Genomic DNA, 23,793 nt, shown 5'->3' with positions numbered 1-23,793 from the left:
TTAATCGATGCACGTCGAACCGGAGGGCTGAAAAAAAAGAGAGCGACCGAAAGGGGGCCGGCAGGGGTGGAGGAGGGCGGGCGGATTCGATACGAGCCGGGGCATCGTAACGTCGACGATAAAACTATCGCTTTTAAAATACGGTGGCCATATCGCAATATTCGTAATGCCTGAAATATAGCGGGTATTACGTCGCGCTGGCAATAATTTTCCCGGGATAATACTGTTAGTAATGCACTAATACACGCGCGACCTAACATTACTTTTTCGTCGGCCTCTCTATCGGCCAGCGCGAGCGCGCGCTACATTACATGCGCTTCTGTCGCGCGTGCGCATTCAAAAGCGACAAATCATGCTTGCCGAGTGCCCGGCATTCCCGGATTCTCGCGGATCGACCCGACACGAACCGCGCTTGTTTCTCGCGAAAAATCCCCCCGAAAATTCGGTGACGGCGGTTCGTCGTCATCGAAGGCGGCTCTCTCGCGACCGATCGATCGTCGGAGATTGCGAGACGCCGGAGACCGCGAAACAGCCTCGTTTCCGAGCGTTTCTGATGCCGGCGGCGCGGCGAAGGGAGCGAATGTGGCTTCCCTTGCGGCGGGATTGGGCCAATTGTGGTCTGCGGCACGAGCGACAAGCGGCGTCAAACGAGGAAAGGAAGAAGGAAAAACGCGCTGCTGGCGGCTGAGTTGTAGTAATTGTCATAGACGGCGACGCGACGCGCCTCTCTTCGCGGCTTTTGGGGTGGACGACGCCTTTGAATCCACGCCGAGCGTGTCCATAAAGGAGCCCCGACGGAGAAAAGGTGCACGGCCGAGAGCACGTTTCACGCCGATAGCGTCGCAGGATATCCCGCAAATGATGCATCCGGCGGATCGAGCGAGAGAGATAGATTGCTGCGTTGTGTAAGCGCGCGCGCACACACATACACACACGCAGCACACACGTACGGTCGTCTGTCTGTACACGTAACGTCGTTTCCGAAAGGTGTTTCGGATCAAACGTGTCTCGTGCGAGCCGAATCTGCGCGAATAAGCGAAGGAGAAGGTGACGTTGCGGCGAATGTTCATTAGAGTTCAGAGCGGCCTCGCGATCGTTCGCACGCGGAATGCCGAGAACGAGCGGGCGCCGCCCGCTGGAGGGGCGAGGGGGGGGGAGGAATTTTTGTTCACCGACACCGCGTACCGTATCGCATTGAGATATTTCTATATTGATTTACATTCCCCGGCAATTAATCAATGTTGTATTAATTTCAACTTTTTAACTTTAGTTTCAGCTCCGGTATTTTCGGCTTCTACCGCTCGATTTTATTTTATTATTCGGATATCGGTTTTAGAGAGAGAGAGAGAGAGAGAGTTTTAATGTTGGTTTTAGTTTAACAGCTTTGGTTTATTCGCGGGTCGCGGCGGAAATCGGTTCTCGATTTTAGACGCGATAATTAAAGCAGCAGGAGGATGATGTTTCACACGCGAACGATACGTTGGCCTTGACGACCTGCCACTTACTTCCGCTGATATTCACATTGTGGATTACCGTAATTTTACGTTGCAGAGAATATTGACTCAGCCGGGAGAAACGAGAGCTCTCGGCGACCTTACGTTTCTTTACATGACTGGATACTAAGGGAACCTTCTTAGTACTCGTTGACTCGCGGATATCTCGTTAACACCGCGGTATCAAAGTGCACCATGGGTGCAGAAATAATTTCCCATACTGACTCTCAAAGTTGTCGACGCACTGGTACATCGCGGCCCAACATTTCATACGGCACTTCGCCAGTTTATGAACGTTGATACTTTCCAGAGAGAGATCCTCTCCGCTTATAATCGCGTCTCCTCAGGACTATTAGCTTCGACGCGGGACCACAGAGAAATTGTTTCCTCAGCTTGTTTGCACATTGTAATTAATATGGGATACCGTATAAAAGGCGGGCTTCCACAAGGGCAAATGCTATGCGTACATATAGATTAACGTAGCGTAGTCCGATGTTTGCGCGCACACAGTCGGCGACGTAACGATATAGTAACGACACAGTCAACGTAGTAAAGAACGAGAGCAGGTGTTGGCACTCTGTGTTGGCTCTTAGCTGTTCGAAGCACCGTCGAATGTGATGAGACGTGAACTGCGTTCGTGCGATTTTACGACTCGCGTGTCTCTTCGGCAAACGGACGTGCATTCGTCTGGTACTTTCGCCATCGCGCGATCACAGCCTCTTCTTTTCGTAAAGAACCTCCGCCGAGAAAGGGTCGATTTTTTGCCCGTTTTTCGATCCTCGATTTTGGAATCGAATTTTATGCCAAAAGATAGTTCATGACGAGACATTAATTACAGAAGAGTTTCAAAGATGTAGAGAGTCAAAGTGGTTATTACCTACTAAGAAAGTATGACACTAGTGACGCTTTATCGCACGAATTTTTGCAAAATTCGCTATCTATGGGTTCTTCGAACTGCTGATTATGAATCTGATGTCAGATTTGAAAAATTCAAGATGACAAGATGCAACATGGCGGACACACATAGTGAAACAATTATTTTCCTTTATTGGAACTGTTATGTTGTGATTTTTTTGGCTAGCTGATTGTAAATTTTCTATTAAGTTTCCGAAAATAACTTTTTCAATGACAATTTTTAAGTGGAGAAAGTATTTTTTTATTGTCTTTTTATAAAAAAAATATCGAATTCAAATTGATACGTTACATAACGCATAAAGGATAACGTGATAGTTTTATTTGTTATATTTAGAAGCTTTTTCATTGCAGTTTCCGTGACTCTTTATAATTACATATCATTATATCCAATAATACAAAAGTTATCTAAAAATTCAGTTCTGAAGTTATCGGTTTTAAAGTATACTACAACATAACTAATAAAAGTAAATAATTGTTTCACTATCTCTGAAAGCAATCGTATGCTCGATGTAAAACTTTATTGTGATTAATATCTTATCATGAGCCATCATTTCGTATAAAATTTAATTTAAAAATCGGGGACTGAAAAACGGGCACTTTTTGCAGAGGTTTTTTCTTTCGGTTCCTCAGAGTCATGGATGGCTCCACTGCAATTTCTCCATCGGCTTCGATCGACTCGCTGGACAAGTTTCAGGTCGAAGCGAGATTCGCGCACGAAAATTCAGCCGACTAATGAGACTCGGGAACGCGGATATTGGCACACAATTTTCGTCAAGTTCCGTCGGAAGGATAAAGATAATAATCCTCTTAAATTCCGCGGAGGGCAGTAGTAACGTACGTTTAACAGCGGGATATAATTCGACGCTTGTCGCACAAGCCGTGAAACTATTTCACTCTTCCCTCTCTGATTTGAATTTAGTCGCTGTGATTCCATGTGTGTGTGTGTGTGTGTGTGGTCCTGCATGTACGCTTCTCCTCTAAATTTATATCTCCCACTGGCAAAATGATCCTCTCTGCCTTGGCCCGAGCGGACTACTCGTGCGAGCGCGGAATATACGTACCATCGCGCGCAAATAAGAATTGCGGAAACGCGACGCGTAATGTGCGAGTTTTCAACAAGACGTGGCCGGAAACGCGCGACACCGAGATTACGCGGAAAATACTCGGAGCTGGTGCCGCTGCGCATGAGAGCTCCGCAAATGCATTACAAGATTCAATACTCGCCAAAGACGCGCGAAAGCGACGGCCGATGCGTTCCGTCCGATTCGCGGAGGAGAGAATTCCTCCCTAATCGGGGTCCCGGGACGAACACGTGCGGTTAGCGCGGCTGAAGCTAAATCTCTCGACGACCCAGAGCGCGGCGACGGTAGAGTGAGAGAGAGAGAGAGAGAGAGAGAGAGAGAGAGAGAGAGGGGGCGGTGGGGGGGGGAGAAAGAGGGAGCGAGTGCGTAACACACGATGGAAGTCCATAAATCTAATCGACGTCCACGGAAGCACGGACGCATGGGAATAGAAGAATAAAAAGGCGACGGCGGGCGAGGGGTTGAGCGAGAGATAGAGAGAGAGAGCGGGGGGGGAGGAGAAGAGAGAGAGAGAGAGAGAGAGAGAAGGGTAGAGAACGGGAGATAGGCGGGGTGGTTCGTTAAACGAGCTTAACGTGTGCCACCGTGGTAAGGCATTACTCTCGACTAACGGGCCGTGTTGCAAACCCTATTAGCAATATATTTTCCTCGGTTCGTCGGACCTCTGGCCCGCCATTGTGTTGCCGGCCGAACGGTTTACACGTTGTCGTTGGGAGCGCGTCGCGCGCGCGCCCGGTGAGATTTTCGGTCCCGTGGGCCGGAAGCTCGCTCTCGCATCGATCCCCATCTTGTTCCTCCGTGCCGAGCCTTGTAGACGCGGCAGATTTGCACGCCCGCCGGGCGAGATCTTCCCGAATTTCATTTCTCGGCCGAGCGAACGGGCCTCCCGTAGGGCGTCCAGACGCCGGCGGAACGGCGGCGGCGGCGGCGGCGGCCTGTTGATTTGCCCGCCGCCGCCGCCGACCTTTCCGGCCGCTTCGTTTCAGCCGGCGAAAAGTCGCCGCGCTGGCCGTCCGTGTCTGCCGCGCGATACGCTCTAGCGGCGGCGGAAAGGAAAGGAAAGGAAAGGAAAAGGGAAAAAGCGACAACCTAGAGGAAATAGCACTCTCGGACGGCGTTTCACGTATCATCTCGTGTCTCTCGTTTGTAACCGACCGCCGACGAGACGGCGACAAGGACGGCGGCGTATTCCCGCGCAGCTGCTTCTTTGTTCCGCATACGAGGTGGAATTTCTGCAAAAGTTCCTACCGAAAGCCGCGCTGAGGCCCGCATACGTTAACCTCGCACGGTCTCGCCGTCTCTCTTCCTCCTCTTCCTCTCTCTCTCTCTCTCTCTGCCTTTCCTCTCGGTCCTCTCATCTCGTTCCATCCTTCCGTCGCGCGAAATTCCGCGACAGAAGCGGCGGGTGTGGGATCCGTGGGTACGGATCGGCGGCTTACCCTTCGCCTACGTGACGCCACCACGACGATTCAGCGCTTCTCTCGGCGGAAGACACACTCGGCGGGAGAATCCCGCGAATCATATCCGCCGGCGGAAACACGAGCGCGAGTTCGGGCGGACGAGGTTGCGAGAGGTGTATCGTCTCGTCACGGGTCTCCCCCGAGCTCGGCTTTGTACGACTGTGGACTTTGCTTTTGGAATAGACGCGGCGAGGGTGCTGGAGAGGAGAGCTGAAGAGGGGTTGTCGATGCCGCGCGAGCTCGACGACGTAACGGACCGAATAGCAAAACAGCCGCGTACGCGTACGGACATGGCAATAAATATGTAAAACTCGGCCAGAGGGTGAATGGAAGATTAACGAGCGCTGTTCTCTCTCTCTCTCTCTCTCTCTCTCTCGCTCTCTCGCTCTCTCGCTCTCGGAGGGGGACGCGCGCACCGAGAGGCATGCTGGAAAAAAGCCCGCCGTCCCTATCACTGCGGGGTCGGGTATTCCCCGGCTACTTGCACGCTTCGCCGACACCGACACGATTAACGTCCCGAATCCCACGAGTGGGGTCGCTTTTTTAATCGGTCAGCTTGTAATCGCTCGATTATGTCGGTAATGTGCGTGTTAGAGTAACAATAATAATATGACAATATCGTGTACGCTGCAGCGCCGCGCTGCTGAATATTCATGAGATCAGTGTCCGTGGCAGCGATTTATTTCGTAATTAACCGTAGAAAGCTAGCGCGAAAGTTATTGCTAATTAATACTGACACCGGTTTTACGTGCACGTGATACGCCGTCGGGCGTCGGTATGGCGAGAGATAGACACACGGCGTGTAATGCACAGTGCATCGCTAATTGCCGATGTATAAAAGTTCATTACGGGCAATACGACGAGCGTCACTCTGCTCGCCGCCTGGTCGTTTCGTCGCTTAATTGCGAGCGCTGCTCCGCTGCGCGATCGGTAGGAAATTCAGCCGGGTTAGCCAGCCGGCGAATCGAGATGTCGAATCGCGAAGAGAAATCTGGTGGGAAAAAGTCCGCGAATAACGGACGCGACACGATAAGAGCAGTGGCGAAATAGAGAATATCGGCGGCGATATCGTGCAAGTGCCGAGAGATAGAGAAGAAGAGAGGGAGGAAGAGAGAGAGAGAGAGCGTGCGTTTCAGATCAGACGCGACTCACGTCCGCGCGACGTCGAGCGTCTTTCGGCTTTTCTCGCGAGCAAAGTCGATTGTCATGGCGTAACAATGGCGAACGTTAGGGAAGAGAAAGAGAGAATGAGGCGGAGGGAAAGGAAGAGGCGACGACGTCCCGGGACGACCGACGGATATCTTTCCGAGGGATAAACGCCGCTATAAAAGACCGTGAATGCCGGGTATTAGCGCCACTAAAGCGTCGCCCCGCACTCCGGCTCTGCGCCGCCCTGCGCCGCCTTCGGTGTAATCTCCGCCGAGATTACGACGTCCGTCTGCGGAATCCCGTGGGTGCCACGACGCTCCTGCACGGAGAACTTCTCCGGGCGAGCCGGAGCCGGGGGGAAACTCGTGCTCCTCGGCGTATCGATTCGGCGGTCGTATCGCGCACGCCGGAGACGGCAATTATTCGGCCGGCGATTATCGAATTCTTTGCCGCACGTCGCGCTAATTTAATCGCCCGGCCCGAGCGCGATATCTCTCTCTCTCTCTCTCTCTCTCCCTCTCTCTCTCTCTCTCGGAATACGTGCCACGAGAGGGACGCGTAATTGGTCGATTTGTTTTCGCGACCGGACGTGTACCGCGATATACATACGATAGTGATAATCGAAAGAATAATATAATTGCGAGTGAAGAGAGCGTGAACACGACCGAGGGAATAATAATTCCCTCTTTACGAGTTTACGAGAGAATGAGGAATTAATGATTCTTCGTAAAATATCAAGATTGGTGCGACCCACAATGGATTGCAAGAGGGCTTTAACGAGGACTCGCGAGATCCAAAAAAAAACCAGTGCAATAAAAAATGGAGTATATCGTCAACGACTCGTCGTCAGAGAACCGACTGTGCGTTTCGCTCGTCATCGCGGGTCTTCTCAGTTTCGAGAAAGGAAATTCTTGGAAAAATTATTGCACAAGAGGAACAATCGTATAATTTATACGACACTTCCACTTTTTATTTTACTCGCGGTCTTAGTGGATCTCGCAGTCGACATCTTACGTGGGCTCCCGTCGACCTTTGTAATCCACCGTTGATTAATTATTCCCCTCCGATAATGCCTCGCCCTTTCGCAGCGCGCCGGAGAATCGGAAGGAAGCCTCCGCCATTCTTCCCCCCTCCTGCTGCTTGGAAATTGGGCACGGGAGAGACGACGTAACGAACACGTTACGTCTTTGACACGTGCATCACGCGGCACTCGCGTTGCGTCCTCGTTACGTTTCATTCTCGTATCCTATCACGTGCTGCTTCTTAGCTTGGAACGCACGTTGACGATGCCTCCGTGGCTTGCATTTGCACGGAACACGTCCCGGAAATATCGGCGCGTACATAAACACTTCTACGATCTTCCGACTCGTGCTAGCTCGTCGTCTCGGAGCGAAGTCGATCCCTCGCGTGGCTTACAACCACCGTCGCGTGGATGGTCGCGATCAAGACGACTAGAGAGAGAGAGAGAGAGAGAGAGAGAGAGAGAGAGAGAGAGAGAGAGAGAGAGAGAGAGAGAGAGAGAGAGAGAGAGAGAGAGAGAGAGAGAGCGAGATACTCGCACACATGTCGGCGCGATGCCGCATAAAGCCCGCAACGTCGTCGCATATTTCGCCTCGTCTCGAAACCGGTCTCGCAGTTATCGAGCTCGCACTATCGAGTTTGCCTTTCCTACGGAAAGCTCTCTTCGCGGCTTCGTCGCGTCGCGTCTCGTCTCGTCGCGATCTTTTCTCGCATTTGCCGCGCTCGCCCGGAGGGGAGAGAAAGGGAGGATGCACGAATGAATGGAGCGGGCGCACAACACGTCGCGAGTAGCGTCGTTGCGACAATAGCCGAGGGCAATTTCCATCCGACATCCGGGCGACATATCGGGATGAGAATCCCGTGCCGGCTTGTTTGCGTTTATCCTCAATCCTGTATCGCGGATCGGCCGGGCGATGAAAGCGAACGGTGGAGTCTGGCGACGTCAGTCAGCTAAAGACTCCGCGTCGACCCGTAAACCATCCTGCCCTCTCCCCCCCCCCCCTTTCGTCGTGGCTCCTCGTTCGGCCCATTACGAACGGCCCGGGGCCACGACGTCTGCGCGGTGCCTCTTTTCCACGCGGAAGCACTCTTTTCCTTGGCGGTTGATGAGAAAAAAACAAATACTTACGGAACGAAAGAGCGCGGCGCATCTCGGACGTGAAATGTCCGCTTTGGAACGTCACGCTGCCGAATATTGTTTTTTTTTTCATTTATCGCGCTCGTGGCACCGAATTGTTAAATATTAATTTTTCAGTTATATCGGCCTTATAATAATAATAAATCAGTCAATCAGTTTTGCATGGTAAATTTATTAAAATGCGTGACGAGCGTGACAAACGCCCGTTGCATCAATGTCGACTTTATGAGAATTAATCGGCCGTTACTGTACGAATGCACGCGACAGCTGGAAAACGCGCGCGCGCGTCGCACTCATGTGTCTTCGTTTTCTGCCTACAGTGCCACCGGCGAAGCCGATAATCTATGACACGAAGAGGCGAGACATGAGCAAACTCCTCGAGGCTTATCCGGAGGGAACCGACTTGTTCCTGGTGTGCGAGGTGCACGGCGGTAAGTGTCGGCTGTGACGCGTCAACAATTTCATTCGCGCGCTCTCTCCGAGATATCTCAATAAATACACATTCCGGGAGAGAGACTGAGAGAGCCATCCACAGTCCTCCGATCCTCTCACGGAGTCCGTTGAAATTTCTTCTCGCGGACTGGAGACCGAATGTTCATTTTCTCGCGTCTCTACCCACGAGAAATTCAGAGAGTAGATTCGAGATCGTGACGGAACTTCGCGTTAAAACATCACGAGGGGCGTTTCGCCGGCCACCAAGTACCGCGGCAAACTACCTTGACTCACGACGCGCTTTGCCAACAGATATCGACTCGCGCGCTCAGGTCGTGACATGTAAATTTTTTGATAACGGGAGTGGGTGTGGGGTATACGAGGTTTGATCAGAAAGTAACGAGAATTTTTAATTTTCTCGGAAAGTATTTATTTAATCTTCAATGTTTGTGTCCCATCTCCTTCAAAGTAGTCCCCCTGTGATATTATACACTTATGCCAACGTAGTTGCCAGTTTGAGAAACACTGGTGGAAACACGCCTCTTTAGGTATCGTCTTCAGCTGGATCTGCGATTTCGCCTTTGTCTCATCTATTGTTGAAAAACGTTGTCCTTTGAGTGTCCTTTTGAGTTTGGGAAATAGGAAAAATAGATCACAGATGGCCATGTCTGAGGAGAATAAGGTGGCTGCGGCATCACAACGGTGTTGTGCTTCGCCAAGAACTGTTGGATAAGCAAAGCGGTATGCTCTCTGATGCGACATTTCGCCACACAAAAGATCGCCAAACACACTGAAGTACGTCTTGCTCATTCGCTCGCCAACACACAAACTAAACGTCGCAGCTGCCTGAGAATTGACACTGGTACGTCACTGGTAGTGCTACCAACACACCAAAAAGGGTAAATATATAGAAAAGGGTACACCTCACCGATTTTTTTCATTTTGAAATATGTTATAAAGGATGAAATTCTGAGTGACTTTTCTTAATACAATTATATGGGGGTCGCTTATAGTTTCTGAGATATTTGGCTTTAAAGTTTTATAATTGTACGTTGAAGTATATTTGAAGTAGACAAGCAGTTTTCATTCACTTTAAATATAGGAGACAGTACATATAAGCGGGAGTGGGGCTCCGCCCCTCCCCCGCGACCCCTCCCCAAACAAATCCTAACCTAACCTAACTAATTGCATCTTTATGTATTTTTGGACATTGTTGAAAAAAGTTCTCTTAAGATCTATCACCTGGCTCAACCTAACTTATTATAATATCCTCATATAATTTTAGGTGTTGTGGCTTTTAAGGAAATCTTTTCAACAACATCGCCCAACAATATATAAAGATGCAATAAGTTAGGTTAGGTTAAGATTTTTTGGGAGAGAGGGGTGCGGGGGAGGGGCGAAGCCCTTCTCCCGCTTATATGTACTGTTTCCTATATTTCTGTGTATACACATTCTGTGTATGTTTGGATCAATTGTTTGAATTGTACTGTAAATAACGTCAGCTTATGATATCTAGAATTTAATTCCAGGATAATCAACATTCCAAACCTTTAAAATCAAATATCTCGGAAACTATAAGCGACCCCTATATAATTGTATTAGGAAAAGTCACTCAGAATTTCATCCTTTATAACATATTTCAAAATGAAAAAAACTCGGTGAAATGTACCCTTCTCTATATATTTACCCGAAAAAGAATCAACTGAATAGACAAGATACAGCGCGCGCAATTTCAAAATTCTCGTTACTTTTTGATCAAACCTCGTATAAGATTGTTTTTCGTACAGACTTCGGACACCGTATAAAACGTTCGAGAACGTTTGTGGTTTCGGGAGAGCATCGGCCGTGCGTCTCGTCGCTCCGAGAGACCGATCCGAGAATCAAGGTTCGGAAAAATGATTCGGAAGAGGACTCGCGATGATCTGAAATGTAAGGTCGAACGATGAGTAGCGCGCTAAAACTCTCTCTCTCTCTCTCTCTCTCTCTCTCTCTCTCTCTCTCTCTCTCTCGGACCGCATCTCGACACGCGTCGTCCGTCAAATATTAATCGCATCGTAACTTTCGGCGAACTTTACTACCTGAGAGGCTGACAATGAGAGGAAGAGAGAACGTCTCGCGTTCTTTGTCGGGCCGCGCGCCTCGACTCGAGAGTGTCCGCTTCGGGACGAGGAAATTGTCTCGCGAACGAACGACCTCGTGCGCGCACGCGCGGAGGAAACGGCGAGAGGCGTAAACGTATCTCGTGCGTGTCGAACGAAAAATTCCATTTCGCCGAAGCGCGAGTATTCACTGGCGCGTCGCCAATTCCATTTAGAGTCCTCGACACAACGCACTCGAGGACGCGCCCGCGGGCGGGCAGGATCGCGGAGATGGATCGTGATGGCCGTAGACCGTGGAGAGAGCGGAGGAGCTTAAAAGAGTCCGCTCGCTTTTTCGTAGGCATCGAAACGACGCTGGCTCGCCGCGTCGCGTCGCGTCGCGCGGCGAATCCAGCCTGGACCTGCGCCAATTTCGAAGCCGAACCCCCTTCGCCTCCGCGAAACTGCCACCGTTTCGGCGCTCTCGCCAGAAATCGCGGCCCCGCTTCCGCCCTCCTCCTCCTCCTCCTCCTCCTCCTCTTCCTCGTCGGGGATAAATCGTCGCGACGATGGCCTGCGCGATCATCATCGCGCCGTCGATCCTCGCCCGCCGGCGGCGATCTTCGACTATCGCTTCGAGCTTCCCGCTTACGCGAAAGCATCGTCTCGCGGACGACCGTGGGATTCGCGCCGGCTTCGACGACGGAGATCCGCGGGGCATTAGATCGATCCTGCCGTGAACACACGCGCAGGAGTTTCGCGGAATCCAGCCGGCGAAAGGACGCTTCAGCCTCGAATTTCGAAGATCCCGGCGAGATCTTTCTAGCGTGCTTTCGAAGCGCGAAAACGCCTCGCGCGCCTCGGCGGATGAAATTCCACGACGACGTTTCCTGGGGACGGAGAGATACATCGTGTGTAAATATTCGGTCAGCGACACGTTTCACCCTCTTCTGCTCGGTAAAAATCGACCGAGTAAGGACACTTTTCTTTCATTCCGTATTAACGCGGAAATGGTGGATGAGGAGGGGTGGGTGAACGGGAGAGGAGGAAGAGGAGAGACGAGAAGTTTGGTTTCCAAGAGGAGAACGGAGGGGGCACGGAAGTGACCTCGCAGTTCGCCGTTCGCACAGTTGTCGTGTAATCAACTTCTTGAAAAGCCGCCAAATTCGACTCAGGGATTTATAGGGACTTGCAGCTCTCCCGACGACAGCGAGGCGCGTCTTTGTTTACGAAGAACTTTTCCAAAAAGTGCTCGATTAACTATTTGTTACTCTTGGCTCTCGCAGCCGTCGGACGCAAAACGTCTCGTTAACGCGGACATTAGCAGCCTCCTCGTCCTTCTTCTCGCGTCGGAAGCCCGCGGCGGAAGCGTGAGGGAGCACTTGGAGGGAAAATTTCGGAAGAAAATCTCACGATCTTCGTCCGTCGAATGCCACGCCGCGCCGCGTACCGCGGGGTCGCGACGTGAGGGAAGAAGGGATGCGCCGCAAATGACAAAAATGCGAAACAATTCGACGGAAACGGAGATGAATCTCTTTCGAAGACCGGGAGAGGCGGATGGAGGAAGAGAGTGGAAAATGAAAAGCGCGCTGGCAGAAGATTAACGTATAGTTGACTTCGGATTTCGTCGTGTGGAGCGCGATTGTGAATCCGTTGGATTCGTGCCAATCTCCGCAGACATTGCCGAGCCACTATTTCCACTTTAACACGAGCCATGGTCCCCCCTCTCCGCTCCTCTCCAAATCATCCACCCTCTCGCGATTCCATCGCGGGGATTGCGAATTGTTTCGAACTAAGTTTCATTTCCTGAGAATGTTCGATGCCTTCCGCGAGTCGACCGCCGCGGCGCGCGTCGCTCGCGCGACACAGAGAGAGAGAGAGAGAGAGAGAGAGAGAGAGCGCCGTATTTCACCGATGCTATTGGATTTCAACAAACGGCAGATAAATAATTAATCGCTCACCTCCGCGGTGTCAGCTGGCGCCTGTTGAAATGTTCATTAGGCTCCTGTAAGCGGAGGATCTAAGCGATATAGTAATTTTGATTACGAACCGGCGCACGTAACTCGCCGATAAGGACGCTCCGTCCCGGCGGGAGTGAGATTATATCGTCGAGTCGAGTCGGAATAATATCTGTTCGGGTGTGAATCCGTGTCTCTCGAATTTTCATCGATCCTCCTCCGGCTTGATGAATAAACGACCGGGCAAATGAACCTCGGACCATAGCTCGACTCGATAATTCGGCGCGACATAAAAATTTGCTTAAATTTGTTAAAGCCCCGGGAAACGTGCTCGGTTTATTCGGCTTGTGGCCGTGATTTCTGTGCACGACCAAATTTGCTCAGTTACAAAAGCGAGGTTTTTGCCCCGGCGAGTTCTCTAAATTTGTCGAATTTGATAGGTCATTTTTTTCCCCCGCGGAGACAAGTACCGCGTTTTCATCATGACAATAACGTAATTCGATATGAACGCTCTCGTGGGAGAACGCTCGCGTGTGCAACGCGTTTCCGTTGCAAAAGTGCTCAAAGAGAAGGTGAGAGAGAGAGAGAGAGGGGGGGAGAGGGGGGAGAGAGAGAGAGAGAGAGAGAGAGAGAGAGAGAAAGAGAGAGAGAGAGGAGGCAGGGAGTCGGCGGGACTTGAAGTGACGCAATATTTTTCGCTAAATTTTCAACACGTGCGATTTCACTCGCGTCTCGCATTCCGCGCCGCGCCGGCACGGCGCAGGCATGGCGATGATTTGAAATTATTGCACGTTCCAGCTCATTCCTATCCTTCTATCACATTCTATTTATTGTTACGCTACCATTGTTGCGTTTCCATATGGCCCTATTTATTATTACGTTCCTATTGTTGCGCCTTGTTGAGGATTCCTGAGAGACCGCACGGGAGTATCTGCGCGGGAGAGCATTCCGCGGCTCATTCAGCTCCCCCTTGAGAAACGTTTTTTCGTCGGGAATGCGAACGGGGATTTTCTCGCAATATCGTCTTCGGCTCCGCGAAGCCGGTGGACTCCGCGTTAACAATACCGAGAAATGTCTCCTCTCTAACTGGAATTATCAATCGCGCAATGCACCGCGTCTACATCGAGTATAAACTATTCACGTGACGTTGTCCATTACGAAAAACGGATAATTTTCCTTCCAGCGGGAATGTCGAGGCATTAATAATTCCCGAGACATCGAAAAAGCAGGACTCTTCGGGAACGGAGCGAAATGGGAAGCAAAATTATTTAAGAGAGGATCAAGAGAATTTTCGAATTGTATTGAAACAAACGGTAATTATTTAAAATAGGGGAGCCATCCCCGATTTCAATAATTCACACATATATTATTATTACTATCCTCCCTTAATAACATGCAACAAATTTTAGTTGTCGATGCTAATTAAAAAATTATTAACAAAAAAGTGTAATAAATAATATTCGCGTATTGAAGTACTACGTGTCTTCTGTGGATATAATTGCACAATATTGTGCATAGAGATTTATTTACGTATTATATTCTTCGTTTTGTTTGTTTATTTACCTTTCTTGTACTGATTATACATCGAAAGAAAAATATACGTCTACATGCTAAAGGAAATGGGTTTGCAACTTTCCACGCAAAACTAAGACGGACGGGGAGGGTGCGGGAGGGGGGTCGAAGGCCCCCCTTGTATCCTCCCGTGTGTGTGTGTGTGTGTACATATGATTGAGACATTTTCATTTATTAAACATATGAATTATTAGTTCATGTATTACTGGTTATTTTTGTTGTGTAATAATCACTAATATATGTGCTAAAAATTCATATGTTTAATAAATGAAAGCAGTACCAAACATATGTACACACACACACACACACACACACACACACACACACACACACACACACACACACACACACACACACACACACACACACACACACACACACACACAAGGGGGGGTACAAGGGGGGTACTTCGGCCCCCCTCCCGCACTCTCCCCGTCCGTCCTAGTTTCGCGTGGAAAGTTGCAAACCCATGCGGAATCTTGATTCGCATTAAAAAATTTCATTTATCTATAACTTTTTAATAAACAATGAGCGACGGCTAAAACCTACAATAGGTTACTCAATAATATTTATAGAATATTTTGACAACGTGGGCATTTTACTTTCTTACGAATAACATTTTTTGAACACAAATATTTCAACAACTCATTATAATTTGTTGTTAAAGCGAGAAACTAACTCATAGAATTTCATTTTCCAGCTCACTATATAAATTTACTACTGCTCTTTCGACAGTCTGTCTTGTACTAGCTCAGCACTTGAATTTTCTTCAGTATGTAGACATCTTTTTCTTTCGATGTATAACCAGTATAAGAATGGCAAATAAACAAACCAAGCGAAGAATATAATACGTAAGTAAATCTCTACGCACAGTATTGTACAATTATATCCACAGAAGACACGTAGTATTTCAATACGTGAATATTATTCATTACACTTTTTTGCTAATAACTTTTTAATTAGCATCGACCGATAACTAAAATTTGTTGCATGTTATTAAAAGAGAATAGTAGAATAATAACATATATGAAAATTATTGAAATCGGGGGTGGCTCCCCTATTCTAAATAATTACCAAACAAACTGCAAAGCTACTATGCCACGAATAAAAAATGTTCTTCCTCGTTAGTAAAACTAAAATTGTCAAATCTTCTTAACGAAATTACGTATTGATTACTCATATCGTCGATTATTCCGTTGTGCGATTATCGACGCGCGCATGTGCATGCGGTTTATAGAAACACCAATTGTCAATATTCCTCGCCGCGATCGGCCGTGGCCGTCGCGAATAATCCGTCGGAGCCGAGCAAACGGAGCGTGATGTCGTAAACGGCTTTCCTGTCGCAGAAGGAGCCGCGCGAATTGCCTCGCGAGCGAAATTCACCGAGGGATGGCACCGCACAATTCCCCGGCCGCGCCGTGCCGCGCTGCACCGCGGCGCCCGCACGATGCGTTTTTGCGCCCGTCGCAATTTCACCTTTCGCCGCGCTTCGGCGTCAAGCGGAAACGCGCTCCTCGGGACAGGTGATTTGTCACACGAGAACGAAACGAGAGCGCACCTCGCTCGCCCGACTTGCTTCGAGAGTTTTTCGCGCGCGCGCGTACAGGTAGCTGATGACTTCGGGGCGGGAAACCTCCGCGACTCTCGAGACGCTGCAAACGCCGCCCGGCGACGAAGACGAGGGAAAGGGCGGAGTAGTAAGGAGCGCCAATATGCCGTGTCGTCGTCGTCGTCGCTGCGATGTCAAGCGGAAGATCCGACGAGCGAACTTTCGGCGCACATTTGTATCCCCGCCCTTTTCCCTATGCCTCCCCCCTCCCCCTCCTCTTCCCACCGGCTACGAGGGGAGAGGAAGGAAACTCTCACTCGCGTCGCGTCGCATCGCGTCGCGTCGCGATCTCTTCGGGAACAGCTGATTACACGTATTTCTCATTCACCGACAAATCCAGAGCGCCACTTGTTTGCACGACTTTTCCGCTCGTTACTCCCTCGCGGGACTTCGCCGCGTTTCCTGACTTTTGCTCGCGCGACCTGTTTCTTTCGCTCTCGCTCTCCGCTCTCTGCTTCGCTGTGACGCGTGACGAGAAACGACCTGACTAACGAGATCCTAGTCAATCGCGACTCCTCCTCGCGACTTCCTTCCGCCCCGCCCCTGATGCAACGCCCTGTTACAATAATGTGTATGGTATTATCGTATCTCGTTTCCTCTCCTCCTCCGTTTCTCCTTCTTTCGCTGATATCATCCTGAAGGCCGCAACGCTTACCTTCAGATTATGACGTCCCAGGCTGCAGTGTGCAGCCGCAGCGGCCGCATTGACACCGAGAGAGGCAGCGCATCGCTGTCGTGACGTCCGCGCCGTAAATTAGCGGCTGAACAAACGCACGCGCCCACGCGCATTTGAAGCACGCGTGCAAACATTCGCCCAAACAGCGCCTCTGTCCAAACCGCTCCACCTTTGCGGCTTTATTTCGTCTCCCCCCTCTCTCTCTCTCTCTCTCTCTCTCTCTCTCTCTCTCTCTCTCTCTCTTCCCCTCCTCCTCCCTCGCACGCAGAAACCGACAAAATCGTAAAAAGCGCATATTCCCGATGGGTTGCATCCCGACATGCAATTTAACACCTGCGCCCTGCGCGAAGTACATCCGCGCCAATTTCATAACGCGCCGCAGCGCCGTCGTGTTGCCGGTAGTAGTCCACGCACGTATTAAGAGCGGAGGGAAAAAGGGAAGGGGAGAAGAGGAGGGGAGAAGAGGAGAGCGCGGCTATTTTTGCGGCTTCACTCGAGGTTTCAGCTCGCTCGCGCTCTGCGCTGAGAGCTCTCTCTCTCTCTCTCTCTCTCTCTCTCTCTCTCTCTCTCTCTCTCTCTCTCTCTATTTCATTCCATCTCTCCTTGCCCCGCCGACGTTCATAAAAGGAAATAAAGCGCCGCGGGGAACGCGCGGCGGAATACCAAAATTGTCATTAGTGAAATATATCGCGCTCGCGAAGTATTCCGCGCGAATAATAATCCCGGCATCCCGACGCCTCTGCCGGGCCGGGCTATTAATTAGCCGCGTTTCGATAGGATTAACGAGCCCTCAGCCCGCCGTCGATATCGGACAAAACGGCCGCGCGGCGTTTCGTCGCGGCCGGTGCGCGGCAGGAATTTTGACCGGTATAGATCACGACATTGTGCGCGTCGACAGCGGCCGCGAGCGCGAAGGAGTAAAGATCAGCTGGTGTAAGGGCGGCAGAGCGGGGTGGCAACTTGGCGTTATCGGCGCTGCCGTTGATTCCGCCGTGACTCAGCAAGTTCCTCGCGAGTTGCAGCTTGCGCGCCTCGCCGGTAATCGCGGTGTGTTCACGGCATATGCTTTAGCACGACGACGACGACGACGACGACGGTGGTGGTAGTGGTGGTGGTGGTGGTAGTGGTGGTGGTGGTGGTGGTGGTGGTGGTGGTGGTAAAGGGGAGCCGCGGCGAGTCAGTTTATCGAGCTACGAGCGCATCGTCAGCGAGAAATAAAGACCCTATTAATGCGAGCGGGATTAGCGTAGTCCGACCGTGTGCTGCAGCCCTCTGTAGCTCGCAGCCCCTCCCCCCTCCCTCCGCCCGCCCGTCCGCCCCTCCCGAGCTTTCGGATTCACGAGTCATCGTTTCCGCTGGTTCCGCGGGCTCGGACCCGCTACAGAGAGCGTGGCCCGGGCGCGGCTCGGATGCTAACCCGTAGCCACTAGCCACCGCCCCAGATAATCGTTACTTAGTTGTCCCCGAGGACATCTCCCCGGATAAACCGAAATGGATGTATGACAGACCTGGAGAGCGCGCCGTGCGCCGACTCGCATCGCTGCGGAGCGTCATTTTGCGCTCCATTACTAATCCGGCCGAGTCAGTCGTGATCGGGGCGGTGCGAGATCAATTAATTGTCGTTCGATCGTTTCGCACGCGACGCGACGCGACGAGTCCAAGTAATTATTTTGCGACTGCGAGCGAGACTCTCCTCCCGTCCTCTCTCTCTCTCTCTCTCTCTCTCTCTCTCTCTCTCTCTCTCTCACGCGTCGCATTGAGTCGAGTATAACCAGATCGTATCTTGTCTCGCGCGTTGAGAACCGCGAGTAACCGTGAGTGGAATAAACAATGTTTCTCCCCCCCCCCTTCACCCCGCAAATTTGTTGGGGAAACATGATTGTTTGTTTTTTCTTTGAAAATTCTCCGAGCAGCTTTATTCACTTGTAACATTGAATCTTGTTGAGGCGACGAGTTATAGATTTGCCGAGCCAACCGAGCCGCGTTCCTTTCCGACAAACGTACGATAATCCGTTGAAATAAAATATCATGCGGAGAGAGAGCGTCGCTGCAACGGCGAATTGTCCCAAAGTTTTTTTTTTCCAAAGTTATTGTTTCGAAAAGACGTCTTGAGCACGCGCTGCACAATGGGCGGCAATTTGGTCTGCCTGGCGGATATGTTTGTAGTACTCTATACCGACGTAAATCGCCTTCCGTCTTCCTTAATGTCACCGTCCCTAGACGCGAACAAGGAGCTACTAGCAAGAAGGGGATTGCCGCTTGTTACCGCTCGCGAAGAGAAACGTATCTTCGCGGAAAAGGTGGGCTGCGAAAAACTTCGGCCGCGAAGGAACAGGAATGTAGCGACGGTGTGGCGTTCGGAGAGAAATAGTCAGAGAGAGAGAGAGAGAGAGAGAGAGAGAGAGAGAGAGAGAGGGGGGGGAAGGAGAGACCTAAGTATTTTAACGGAATAGAGACCACTTTGCTGGCGCGTTTAGAATTAGGGTTGTAACGAAAGTAATTATAACAAAAGCGAATGCGAAAGCGAAAGATCTTATTTCTTTCTACTGAATGATGCAAACGAGTAAATTAGTAACTTCCCAGGCAACACAATGTCCAAAATCGGGACACAAGACGTCTTTAAGACGTCTTTAACCCTTTGAGGCATAGCGGTAAGTAAAGGGTGTTCCAAAATTCACGCAAGAAGTAATTTTGATAGAAAACACAGGTTTATAATTAAAAATTGTAAATTTTTCTATTGATTCATAAAGTATACAGTATAGGTTAGGTTATGTATGGAATAGCATATCGGGTAAACGGCCGCAGCAAAGAGAGTTCGTTGAATGGATTATGGAACAACAACAAGTGGATGCTGATTTTTCGAACAAAATCATCTTCAGCGATGAGGCTCATTTTCATCTTGATGGCTTGGTTGATCGATAAAATTGTCGCATTTGGGGTTCAGAAAATCCACGAGTGATTGTTGAGAATGCATCCACAACGTGTCACTGTTTGGTGCGGATTTTGGGCTGGAGGCATTATCGGACTATTCTTCCTCGAAAATGCGGCCGGTCAGGCAATAACAGTTAATGGTGCTCGCTATCGCGACATGATAATCCAGTTTTTTGTGCCTAAATTGCAAGATATGGATGTGGACGACATGTGGTTTCAACAAGACGGTGCCACATGCCATACAGCCCGAGAAATAATTCAATTACTGCATGAGTCATTTCCTGGTCGTGTAATTTCCCGTTTTGGTGATCAGATCAGGCCGCCCAGATCATGCGATTTAACGCCGTTGGACTTTATTCTTTGGGGTTTTTTGAAGTCTAAGGTTTATGCCAACAACCCACGACCACCCACGCCTTGAAGGAGGAAATTGAGCGCTATCAACGAAATTCAGCCACATTTATGCAAAACGGTCATGGAAAATTTCAACAAAAGAGTGCATATGTGCCGGCAAAGCCGTGGAGGCCATTTACCCGATATGCTATTCCATACATAACCTAACCTATACTGTATACTTTATGAATCAATAAAAAATTTACAATTTTCAATTATAAACCTGTGTTTTCTATCTGTTTTATGTGTAAATTACTTTCTTGCGTGAATTTTGGGACACCCTTTATATTTACCACCTATTTAGGCTATTATTCCGAAAGCGGTCATGCCCCGATTTCAACCAAACTTTGTGAAAAGCTATGTTATAGGTTAGAATGGAAGGTTATAAAAGGATTTAAAAGGCGACTCAAACGTTAAGTGGTTTTTTTTAACAATTTTAAGTTGAGCAGTATTTTTATCATATTTTATATCTATTTTATATCATATCTTATATCTACTTTATGTCTACGATTAAAAGTTAACAAAGTGTAGTCAACAATCGCGTGCTATTCACTATACTTGTATGTGCATTCGTGCACTGTGCATACTTGTGACGAGGGTGAGCGAAGGGTAGGAGGGCGGGGTGGGAGGGGCGGCGCGTAGCGAGCCCTGCTAAACGTACTTGAAACTTACGTGTTAGATCAGATGCGTGCTGCATTGACGAAAAAAGTTTCGTAAATTGCAAGTGCGTTTAGCACGGCGCGCTATGCGTACCCCCTCTTACTTCCAATGTCTCGTTTCTGCCTCCGCCAATGTATTGAGTTGTAAAAAATCTTTCTGATATTTTTTTTATTTGTTGCCGCCGATTGCGTTACTCGTGTTTAAGTTTTAGTGCGTGGACATAAAATATGATAAAAGTACTGATCAACTTAAAATTGTTTAAAAAACCACTTAACGTTTGAGTCGCCAAAAATCCTTTTATAACCTTCCATTTTAACTAATAACTAATAACAGCTTTTCACTCAAGTTTGATTGAAATCGGAGCATGGCCGCTTTCGAAAGTTTCGCCCCTATTTATTCTCACATTTTTATGAAATATTTTATATTTGAGGGATTCTTGTCGAGTCTTTTGCGTTTTTTAGCTTCTTATGATGATGAAAGGTTGAAAAGTATTTCGCATAAGTTGTCCATTTATTATAAATAAACAAAGCGTGAAAAATACACATTTTACAGAAAAAAATCATTTTCCACGAACTATGATTGAATATTTTGCTTAAAATCAAGATTTGGGGGTTTTTTGGGTCGCTGATTACGAATCTGACGTCTAAATTCCAAAATTAATTTTCCAAGACGGCGGATCATAGAATTTTTATTAAATTAGCTGAAATTGTACTCTGGTTAGTTTTTGAGCTCGCTGATTACGACCCTGAGGTCCAAATTCTAAAATTTATGTTCCAAGATGGCGGATCACAATTTTTACATGATTAGCTGAAATTGTTCTTCGGTTAGCTTTCAAAGCCGCTGGCTTACGAATCCGAGCTCCAAAACTCATTGTCACCGAAATTATCGCGATTTTCCATTCTTGCGTCCGTCATCTTTGATCTGCCATCTTGATTTTCGAGAATCTGATAAAGGATTCGATCGGGATAACGGGTCGTCATCAGCGATCCCAGAAACCCCCGTATATAAATTTTCATGTGATTCGGATTTTCTGAAAGATACGTACCTCAAGGGGTTAAATAGTCTTAAAGACGTTTTATATTATGACATCTTAAATTCCATTTCCACTCTATCATAAAAATACCAAATAAAACTGGAATTTGATTTCATTGTTATTGTTATCACTCATCGCTTATCACACTTAGTTATTTAATTATTATAATTTATGTCACACAGAAGTTTACTTGCATTCATTTGTTTTCAATAAACACGTTTAAGCTCCAAAGTCTAAAGTGCCTCTAGACAAATCGATGAATGAAACATAAACTGCACTCCCCCGCCATGCAGTGTGTCCCCAGCAAAGCTGCGAATCCCGCGAGCTGGACAAAAGCTCCTTCGCTAAAGCTTACGCATAATTATTACAGTTACGATAGTGAAAGCGGAAGCGAGGGTCTAAAATGATGCGAAAGTCTCGCTTTCGCGTACGCGAAAGCGAATATTCGTTACAACCCTATTTAGAATCCACAATCCGTCGATTCATCGGCGAAGTCTAGTCGGCAAATGCGCGACCGAAGCGAAATAGCGCGCAAGCGGCGCCATAATTACGTACAAATTATTAATGCGCTCTTCCACAACAAACGGCGGCGCGAACGCGCTGCAGCGAGTAGCGCGAGTATCCGCGATGCAAATGCGAGCGTTTTTATATTGTCTCTCGCCGACGGCGCATCCCCTTCGCTCGGCGGCCCGTCGCGTCGCCGTCGTAGCAGCCGGACGAGAGAAGCTGGAACGGAACACGGAGCGACACGTCCGTCTCGCACAATGCACTTCCGACACACTTCGACCGGCCCGAACGCGGCACTTTACGACACGCAACAAGCGCCTGCAGAGGAGATCGCGAGTGAGCGAGCGAGCGAGCGGGCAAGAATGCAAACGCGGGACCGAGTCGGACACAAAACGCGACGGACAGCCCGAAAGGACATGGCGCGCGCGCAGGATAAAATCCGACGTGACACGTCCCTGTTTACCCGTACACGCCGGGCTGCATATGCAAAGCGAAACTTTCCGCCGGCTTTGTACACGGCGTTTCAAAAGCACCGGCGCGGGCCGGCGCGGGCCGCCCGCCGTGAGTGGTGCTCTTTTTCTCTGCTCTCTCTCTCTCTCTCTCTCTCTCTCTCGCTCGCTCGCGGGAAAACGCCAAGCGCGGATGAAACGCGTATCGATCGGCCGTCGGCGGCGGCGGCGGCGGCGACGGCGGCGGCGCGTCGCCGTGCGTCAAGGACGATATACGCTCGAGAGTGGACTTTCAGTCTGCCGGATGCGACTGTCCGGCGGTGATGGTCTCACGTTAACGTCAAATCTTCCGGGTCGCTGCGAGGTACACACGTTGTGACACACGAAGGACGTGTGTTGATGGGGGCGAATTTTAATTGCGCAGCTTTTCTTTCGAATTGGCCCGACATTGAAGAAGCCCGAGATGTCGGGACGTTGCGGAATGTTCTCCCGGGTCGCCTTCGTAAAAGCGTTTGAAATACGCGGTGCGTTAAATTTTGAGAGAACCTGTAGCGCGGAGCGTTCTTGGTCCGCTCGGCACACGACAGGGTAGCACAGGCAGCGATGGGCTTTAATTTATTTTATTGTGACATAAAATCCTGCAAAATCCTGCATGCCGTCCCGTACGAGCTGACCCGCCCGACCTCGTGGCGTCGCCCTCGTCGTTAGTCCTGCGATAGCAGGATGTACAAGATATTCTCCCGCTGCGAGGAGAGACGTTATTCAAGGACTCGAAACAAAGTTCGTTCGCGAAAGGTCTCGTGTATTGTCACGCTTTGGAACGAAATTATCTATTCGCTTCTTCGGGGAATGTCGCCGCTCCACAACGGCGGAACAGTAAAATTACGAAACTTCCTACAGGGCGTTTCACAATTATAAGCAAACACTTAGCCGTCTGGCAGAACTATACCGTTCGAGCAAACAGAGCAACTTCAACAAACACAGTTTCGCGCGCGCGCGAACTAATCGCTTTTTAGACAGTTCAACTTGTCAGACGTGAAATTCTTCGCACGCGAATGGGAAGCTAAATATTTCGGAAACTACTTAGTTTGCGTCGAGAGTTGCTACGTTTGTTTCTCAGCCAGCCCGAAGTCTTTACCTCGCGTGTAATGCTAAAAGAGAAGAAAGAAAACGCTCCTGCCCGCAAGTATAAATAATATATTAATATATTCCATTTCACGAGACCCGCCAACGTTAAATAT

At 49.3% G+C, this 23,793-nt stretch overlaps 1 protein-coding gene across 4 annotated transcripts in view; it reads left to right on the top strand.

Moving 5' to 3' along the window:
• Window positions 1-23,793, top strand: part of LOC105182029 (nephrin) — a 254,625-nt gene that overhangs the window by 106,622 nt on the left and 124,210 nt on the right. For all 4 annotated transcript variants that reach the window (XM_025302282.1, XM_025302281.1, XM_025302284.1 and 1 more), the window contains one exon: window positions 8,578-8,688. In XM_025302282.1, the coding sequence (XP_025158067.1) occupies window positions 8,578-8,688 (111 nt within the window). The remainder of the gene's footprint in view (window positions 1-8,577; window positions 8,689-23,793) is intronic.

The sequence above is a fragment of the Harpegnathos saltator genome, unplaced genomic scaffold (assembly GCF_003227715.2).
Source record: "Harpegnathos saltator strain DR-91 unplaced genomic scaffold, Hsal_v8.6 scaffold485, whole genome shotgun sequence".
Lineage (NCBI taxonomy): Eukaryota > Metazoa > Arthropoda > Insecta > Hymenoptera > Formicidae > Harpegnathos > Harpegnathos saltator.
This window is presented reverse-complemented; position numbering and strand designations above follow the sequence as displayed.